General features: G+C 45.4%; 1 protein-coding gene across 1 annotated transcript; it reads right to left on the minus strand.

Moving 5' to 3' along the window:
• Window positions 1-4,971: 4,971 nt before the first annotated feature.
• On the minus strand, window positions 4,972-8,785 carry LOC123114403 (cleavage and polyadenylation specificity factor subunit 3-I). Its single transcript, XM_044535856.1, has 5 exons — window positions 8,463-8,785; window positions 8,270-8,367; window positions 8,131-8,176; window positions 7,876-8,025; window positions 4,972-6,928 (listed from the first exon to the last, which is right to left on the minus strand). Exons 1-5 carry the CDS (start codon window positions 8,610-8,612, stop codon window positions 5,294-5,296), a joined length of 2,079 nt encoding a protein of 692 aa, XP_044391791.1. The 5' UTR covers window positions 8,613-8,785; the 3' UTR covers window positions 4,972-5,293.
• Between the last annotated feature and the right edge of the window lie 322 nt (window positions 8,786-9,107).

Here is a 9,107-nt window from a genome sequence, read left to right on the forward strand (position 1 = left end):
CTTTTACCCTGGAAAAAATCGTGGGCAAGCTTACGGGACGAAACTCCGCCGCCACGAGGCGGAACCTTGGCGGAACCAATCTAGGGCTCTGGCAGAGCTGTTCTGCCGGGGACACTTCCCTCCGGGAGGGGGAAATCATCACCAACGTCATCACCAACGATCCTCTCATCGGGAGGGGGTCAATCTCCATCAACATCTTCACCAGCACCATCTCCTCTCAAACCCTAGTTCATCTCTTGTATCCAATCTTGTATCCAAAACCACAAATTGGTACCTGTGGGTTGCTAGTAGTGTTGATTACTCCTTGTAGTTGATACTAGTTGGTTTACTTGGTGGAAGACAGATCCTTAGTGCATATTATTACACCTCTGATTATGAACATGAATATGCTTTGTGAGTAGTTGCGTTTGTTCCTGAGGACATGGGTGAAGTCTTGCTATTAGTAGTCATGTGAATTTGGTATTCATTCGATATTTTGACGAGATGTATGTTGTCTTCTCCTCTAGTGGTGTCATGTGAACGTCAACTACATGACACTTCACCATTATTGGGCCTAGAGGAGGGCATAGGGAAGTAATAAGTAGATGATGGGTTGCTAGAGTGACAGAAGCTTAAACCCTAGTTTATGCGTTGCTTCGTTAGGGGCTAATTTGGATCCACATGTTTCATGCTATGGTTAGGTTTACCTTAATACTTTTATTGTAGTTGCGGATGCTTGCAATAGGGGTTAATCATAAGTGGGATGCTTGTCCAAGTAAGGGGAGTACCCAAGCACCGGTCCACCCACATGTCAAATTATCAAAGTACCGAACGCGAATCATATGAGTGTGGTGAAAACTAGCTTGACGATAATTCCCATGTGTCCTCGGGAGCTCCTTTATCATTATTAGAAATTGTCCAGGCTTATCCTTTGCTACATAAAGGATTGGGCCACCTTGCTGCACTTTATTTACTTTTATTGCTTGTTACTCGTTATAATTTATCTTATCACAAAACTATCTGTTACCTACAATTTCAGTGCTTGCAGAGAAAACCTTACTGAAAACCGCTTATCATTTCCTTCTGCTCCTCGTTGGGTTCGACACTCTTACTTATCGAAAGGACTACGATAGATCCCCTACACTTGTGGGTCATCACATGCTAATTTGAATACTTATCTATTTTACAATTTGGTTTTGCTTATTGAATGCTCATGTCAATATGAGTCCTATAAGATATTTTGAAATGTATATCTTGTGTTGCTCAAATAGGATATGTGCTTGCCCAAGTGGCCGGTCATGTTTGCAGGTTACACCTCCGAGTAGCCTATGTTTTGCCGGAGTTTTGATTCATTTCCGTTCCGGCAATTTCAGGCGCTCGATATGTCCTATTTTAGCAAAGGTCATGCCGGATTTTTCCGTGAATTTTGGCATGACTTGTGCCAGAATATGTAGGAAATAGCGAGTGCCCCGGATTTTTGTGTTGAGTATCCTGGTAGTTGTCTTCGGTCGATTTCAATTAATGTTTCAACTATGAACATAGGAAATGTCTGACGACGAAAAGGATTCGGTATTTGCAAATAATGCGAAGACGAGCGCGGCATGTGCGACAGAATCTTCCTAGATGATGATAGGCGCTTCAGCATCAAGCTGGACGACAACTTCGAAGTGGATACAGTAAGTCACAACGACAAATCTTCTTTCGTAATTAAGCATGACATCTGCTTCATTTGCTTCAACTTATAATTTATTTATTTTACTATTCTACTAGTGTATCCCCTGCCATGCAAGAGTTTTTGTCTTGGATAAGATAGGTTTCGGTCCTATGAAAACTACTATGGAGGTAAAGAGAGTTTACTTGAAGACCGAGCATGGTTATACTTTCCATGCAAAATTATACAACGCAAACACCTACACCTATTTTGAATGCAAAACTTGGCAAGCACTATGCAAGACTTATGCATTTGAGCCTGATATGGTTATCACCTTTGATATTCGTCCGGAAGATGATATTGAAGGTATTATCGACATCTGGGTCGATGTGCAGACGCCTCCCGTTATACCATTATGTGAGTTTCTCAACTATATTTTATGTCTTTGATATTGTTTATTCAAAAATAGTTGACAACTAATTTCTATTGACAGCTTATTTCCAATCAAGCAAACATGTCCAGCGCTTGGTAGACAGGACCTACTACTGTCCCGGGGCTGAACTAAATTATGAGGAAATAAGTCATTATGTTTCATGGCTTGAGGATCTTCATACTGTCAAGACAAATTATTTTTCTGGACTTAAAAATCGTAGTACTCAAAACGTCCGACCAATAGTGTTCGTATTGAACTATGGTCATATCTATTTAGGAAAAATGGTAAGATTTTTACTATTTGTCCTCAGTGCATCTTTTGCATACATTATTTTTTAAGCTAAACTTCATTGCTAAGTATGTTATTATATGATGTTCTTCAACAGGGACTCCCGATGAATGTTGTGCCTCATTGGATCGAGACTAAAGGTCGCATGAGAATGGTTAGCTTACGGCCAAGACATCCTACAATGCACTTTAGTGCATTCAGGATTTCTAATAGCGAGGAATGCTTAATACTGAAAGACTGGAGCAAAATTGTGAACGATCGCAGAAAAGTACTAGGGGGCAGCAATCAGAAGCGCAACCCACGATTAGGAGACAGGTTCATCTGCATGCTCCAACATGATAAAGTAGGAGTGCTACACATGTTTTATGCTATTTTACCTGAGAGAGAGCAGCAGGAGTGATTAGCTAGCTAGAAATGAGTTTGAAGATGATGATGTGCTACACTATGACTATGATGATTAAATAGCTAGTGTTGTTGGTAATGACTATGATGATTATTATTAGCTAGTGTTGGTGGTGATTAGATAGCTACCGCAGCTAGTGTTGGTGGTGATTAGCTAGCTAGAATGAGTTTGAAGATGATGATGTGCTATATTATGACTATGATGATTAAATAGCTACTGTTGGTGGTAATGACTATGATGATAATTAAATAACTTGTGCTCGCGGATTAGATTCAAGTGGAGGCAACATGTGGTGCACATCGAAAGTACTACTAGTATACTTTTGACATGCACCACATGTTGCCTCCACCTGAACCTAATCCACCTTCATTTGACACATTGTTATGGACATAATGATATAAACCTCATAATTGGTATTGTACCAAAAATTTGTATAACGGCGTATAAATACACTAAAAATAAAAAAATGAAAAAAAAAAGAATACTAGTAGCGATGGATAGCAAACACGCTGCTACTAGCTAGATTAGCAGTAGAGTGGGAGTGAACACACGCTGCGGCTATATGTCTTAGCAGTAGCGCGTGTTGCAGGCGCTACTGCTAAGTAATAGTTGTAGCGCCTTACTAGTAGTGCGGTGTCCCGCATTACTAGTGGGCATTAAACCCGTGCTACTACTAGGGTTCTCCCTAGTAGTGTAAGTCTGTTATTGATAGAGTTCTTCAATCACTGCCACCAAGCTATAAAGGCTTTGTGATGAACTATAATATGCAACGAATGACTAAAACGATTTCCGAGCTCTTCGCGATGCTGAATCGGCGAAGGTAGAAATTAAGAAGGAGTATCAAGTGTTGATGATTAACAAGACCACTAGTTTCAAGAAAAAGGGCAAGGGAAAGAAAGGGAACTTCAAGAAGAATGCTAAGCAAGTTGCCACTCCTGAGAAGAAACTCAAAGTTGGACCCAAGCCTGAGACTGAGTGGTTAAGAAGGAGGCGACACTGTGGTTAAGAAGGCTACGCCGAAGGAGCTCAAGAGACTGATTCCTGACCCAGCCAAGGGCGCAATGTCAGTGGACATCCTGCGTTGGGCCATGAATCAGGCAGACTCCGCAGACGCTGGACAGAGGGCAAGATGGGCCAAGTACATAGATTACTACAAGGCGCCACAAGACCAGCATGTCGCGGCCTACTGGAGTAGGACGTTCCTGTCGCCGGAGGACGACAACAACGAGGTGCAGATGGTGGTCAGGGCGCTGATGGTGCAAGACCCATTGTTCTTGACGAAGACGATGATGACGAAGAAGACGAGGATGAAAAGAAGATGGCTACACCTCGCGGCCGCTCGGCGCAACTCCAGGGTTGTCGCGGCTAGACAAGAAATTTTGTACCCCCAATCCCCACCCCCGATGTAATCGAAAATTGATGGAATAGATGGATGGTAGTGTTTTAATCCAATCCTCCACCCCTGATGTGTTCAATCCCCTCACTAACTCTCAAGTCGCGTGCTCAAATCAATCTAGCCCTAGTCGAAAACAGTAAATCTTCAGAGAGGTTCACAATCGCTCCGTTGGTAGCCGCCGTCTTGGATGATCCTGCTATCGCTCCGGTGGTCGCCGCCGTCTTGGTTCGTTCCGCTGTCGCCCACGCTCATGTGCCTAGGGTTGGACCGCTCGGGCCTGACTCCACAAAAACGACCGATTTGAGCATTCCTCTGGATGCAGCCCAGAGGTGCTTTAATGTTCGTGCTATACAGGCCCAACAATGAATGAGGTTAATTAAACGGGACATTTTCTTCCCGAGCAGACCTGGTTGGGTGCATGCAGGCTACCAAACAGGTCAAACAAGACTTGGCAAGATGCGTGCATGGATATATATAACAACACCCACAGCAGGAACTCATGATCTCCATCGGCTCGCATGCACTGCAACCTCAGCTGCGAGAGGATTGTTCGCATATATATAGGGCTGCTACAAACTGTCTACAGTTAATATAAAAATGTCGCACCAGTAAAACAGGATGTAAAGGTGACCCCAACAAAGACTACCTGATAATCACTTGATATAAACAAAGTGTATAAGCCAATGAAAATAAAATGACACAGTTCACCTAAGAAGACATGGCATGATGTTGATAGATAAAGCACCAACAGCAGAAACTCAAACAGAGGATCGACACACACTCAAGTTGAAACAAACAGAGCCGATAACTTCAGCTCAAACTTGGTGCAAATGAGAGGATTGTTCACATAACTTCTACGAATTGTCAACAATGCTACAACTCAGATCATGTTCCAGAGGCAGTAAGACAGGCCTACCTCATCATCTAGCAAAGTACAGCAGCTCAAATTTCGTGCGAGTGAGAGGGATTGTTCAGATAACTTCTAGGGACTAGTGATCATCTAGTAACGCACAACAGGCGGTAGAATTACATTTCGCTCAAGATTAAAATGGCCGCGCAACAAAACGTAACACAGCCTGCTAGTGCTTTGTTCAATCACGAGCCCTAGGAAAAGTTAGTTAAAGGCATTCTCATGTCTTCAGCTCAGGAGGCCGAAAGCGGGATCGGTCTCACCGCACCCTGTATGCGCCGGAACGCGGTCTTGATCCTCTCTTTCAGCCCAGCATTCTCGCACTCCACATCACCGCTCCTGCCATCCAAGTGCGCGACGTCTCCATCCACAGTTATGACAAGCTTCCCTTCCTCTGCAACTTTAACGTCGCCGAAGAGTGATACCATCAGAGAGTACACCACCTTCCGCGCCACCTTCTCTGTTTCTTCTTCCGTCTTCACCGCTTCTTCGATCGGAACAACCTTCGGACCCTCACGGCCAATGTTCAAGATCATGGCCACCACCGAGTCGGACACCATGTCGCTTATGGGATCGGACGACCACTGCAGCGTCACGTAGCTCTCTGAATCCAGGCGGATGGCCACTCTCTCGTGAACAGTCAGTACTGGAACATCTTCTTCGGTTGATGATTCCACGCTCTCGTATATTTGCTTCAGTCTGTACTTGACCACCTCAAAAGAACCAGAATACGGGACAGCAATCCTCTGAGTAATGTTGGCAGTAGACAGTTGGGTGTACACGCGGAGGTCCTCAGGGGCCATAATCTGATACGTGAAGCCCTTCTTTACAAGCAAGCCACTAACTGTATCTCCCACTTCTGGTACCTTCTCTGCCAGTCTGCCAATTGTCTTGGCCATTTTCTCAGAACTAAAATACATCTCGACCGATTGGCAGTTCTTGGGAGAAACAATTTTTGTGTTTGTCCCATCAAACTGGGTGATAAGTTTCTGCTTAAGCCTACCCATCTCATTTGCTTCTCCATGGACAAGAATAATGTTTGGTGGGCGAAGCTCTTCCAAGAAGCCACTCGTCTGTGGAAAATCAGCGTGAGCTGAGAAGGAGATGTAGAAGATCTGCATATTAAGAGGAGCAGTGAGCCCATTTGCTAGTGTCACTTCTCTCGGTTCGTTGATGATGGTCTTTGCAAGCGAGCCTTCCACAGCATAACCTGGAATAACACATGTGTTCTTCTTATCTGTGCACCACTTGTCAAAGAGCTGCCTGGAGAGACCACTTTGGAGGCTACCTGGACTTGCCATCACCACTGACGGACCCACATCATGGAAGTTGTCAATGCTATTCAAAGGGTCAATATGCTTGAAATGGAACGGATTGGACTGTGCAAACTGATTCCTTATCCTTTCATTCATGGAGTTTATGTATGTCTGGTAGACAGCCATACACTTCTTCGCAAGAGGGGAGGCATAATAGATTGGAATCTTATGGAGCTCTGGGTGGTTAGACCAATACTCATCCAGGATAAGCAACAGTTCCTGTGCTCTACCAAGAGCAAATGCTGGGATAAGAACACGGCCCCCTTGAGAAACTGTGTTGTGGATGGCATCAGTGAAGCGCTTCTCTCTGACATGGCGGGGTTGGTGTTGCTGCACACCGTAAGTTGACTCGATAATGCAAATATCAGGGGAGAACTGGGGTATCTCAGCAGCTTTGAGGTGACGGTCTTCTTCACGGGAGTAGTCGCCAGTGTAAAGAATGCGAACACCAGCAATATCCACCATGAACATGGCAGCGCCAAGTACATGCCCAGCAGTATAGCACCAGAAGCGTATGCCGTTAACTTCCAATGTCTGGTGGAAGTCTATGACCTGCATGACAAATATATGTCAACACATGTCAATTCTCCCTTTGATAAATTATAAGACTTTCAGTCAGAATCATGCATTATAGCTGTAATAAAAGAAAAACAAATCCTGATATTTGGAAAGAAACAGCAGGTATTATAATTCAGCTGGTAAATTGAGACTTTAAATCCTCACAGGCAGAATCATGCATTAGCTGCAACAAAAATAGAAAACCTGGAAGTTCGAAACAAATGGCCAGATACTATAAGATTTGTAATTTTAACCGATAGTCCAATGACATATTGATTATTCAGAATCAATAATAAAAAAAAAGGCTGCTAGGCATGCACTTAAGCATGCCTAGGTGCTAAGTGATGGCAGAATACCTAACCTTTAGCACTGCTCGCCATGCATTTAAGCATGTCTCACCACTAGGCGATAGCGGAATACCTAACCTTTAGCACTGCTCGCCATGCATTTAAGCATGTCTCACCACTAGGCGATAGCGGAACACCTAACCTAAGCAGTACCAACAATGATCTTAAGCGTGCAAAGGCGTGCGCTTAGGCAATATAGGCGCTCGGCATAGGAAAAAACAGGAATGTACGGCTAACACCTTTTGGAACCTTGTTCAGAATTGTACCAACAAAAGAAAAAGCTTTCAAAAGGCGGCAAGCAGGACCTAGCGAGATGGGGGAAATTGAATCCAGGTTCAGTTTAAAATATCAACCAGGCATACAGGCAACGACTCCATCTTCTTAAATGACACAGTAGTATCGTTCTCTGTTTCTGATTGTATCACTCTTCTTCCTTTTTTTTTCCTCTACTCAAAAAATGTACAACCAATTTCTCTACCGGCCAGTCACTATCAATCATCATCTAATTAGCAACAAATACATCGTATCAAACAACAGGGATTAGGCCATTTGCATCATCTGCCAGAAAGAAAGAGATAAGCGAAAGGAAGGTACCTCGATTTTGTCCATGGAGCGGATGATGTCCTGTTCGTCGAACAGCATGTCTTCCACAGACACCTTGCTGACCTTTACATAATCGGAGAGCAGCAGCCTGTAGATGGCCTTGGTGGCGTGGGTCATGAACACGCGGCCCTTGAACGTCGTCTACAAAGCAGGGCAGAGCAGAGCAAATCAGACACGAAACAGCATAACATGAGCGTCCCTGCATTTCGAATCTAAATCAGCAGCCGCCTAAGCATTTTTGCTTACCTTCTCCAGGAAGTATGGCAGCGAGGCGGCGTGGTCCAGGTGGAAGCTGCAGCACAAATTGAAGGCAGAAAATTAACCAGGTTGAACGCCGGGAGAAGATGGGGGTCAAGCTAGAGAGGGCGACTGGGTAGAAACTTACTGGGTGACGAGCAGGACGTCGATGGCGGAGGGGTCGATCTCGTCGAAATATGGGAGAGCCGCCATGCCGGAGTATGCCGGGTGGATGCCGCAGTCGAACTGGACCAACCGACCACGAGCAAGTCAGATTCCCCGAGCAGAACAGGCGCGGCTAATCGGAGAAGGGGGGAGGAGAGGGGAGGGGGGGTGCTTACTAGGACTGTGCGGCCCTTGAAAGTCATGTGGACGCAGGAGCGGCCTACCTCGCTGCCGGCGCCGAGTGGGGTGATCACCATCTGGTCGCCCTCCCGCCCGCCCGTCGCCGGCCGCTTCCCCGCCGCCGGCGCCGTCGCGGCGGACGCCATTGCTCTGGGCCTTCCCCCTTTCCTTCTGAGAGGCGGCGGGCGGCGCCGGCGTCCGGAAATAGGAGGGAGAGGGGCGGCGGCGGCGGCGGCAACGGCGAGGTCGGGTCCGGCGGCGGCGCGGCAACCCTAGCGCTCGATTCCGTCGATGCGAACGGAACTGAACAGAACTGACCGCCAGGGGCGGCCTATGTCGACTCTCTTCCGTACCCGATTCCGAGTCGCCACGGGAGACCGAATCGGGCCGGCCCATCAGCGCAGTCGCTCCCTCGCTCCGGTTTTTTTTCTTTTGTTTTTCCTATGTTTTTTTTTTGTTTTTCCACGGTTTTCTTCGTTTTATTTATTATTTTCTCCTCCGTTATACTTTTTTATTTGTTTTTCACTGGCTTTGTTTGGGTTTTTTATTTTGATGCTATACTTTTGGTTCTTTTTCTTTCTTTCTTGGTTTTCTTTGTATCCCGTGGTTACTTTGCTTTTTTTTATTTCTTTGTCGGTTTT

Source organism: Triticum aestivum, chromosome 5B (assembly GCF_018294505.1).
Source record: "Triticum aestivum cultivar Chinese Spring chromosome 5B, IWGSC CS RefSeq v2.1, whole genome shotgun sequence".
Taxonomy (NCBI): Eukaryota; Viridiplantae; Streptophyta; class Magnoliopsida; order Poales; family Poaceae; genus Triticum; species Triticum aestivum.

Excerpts from the sequence above, each read along its gene's own strand:
- LOC123114403 (XM_044535856.1), bottom strand. The coding sequence starts at position 8,612 with ATGGCGTCCGCCGCGACGGCGCCGGCGGCGGGGAAGCGGCCGGCGACG. Across the intron at positions 8,368-8,462 it reads TCAAGGGCCGCACAGTCCTA|TTCGACTGCGGCATCCACCC; the intron begins GTAAGCACCCCC and ends CGGTTGGTCCAG. Across the intron at positions 8,177-8,269 it reads GACGTCCTGCTCGTCACCCA|CTTCCACCTGGACCACGCCG; the intron begins GTAAGTTTCTAC and ends TTTGTGCTGCAG.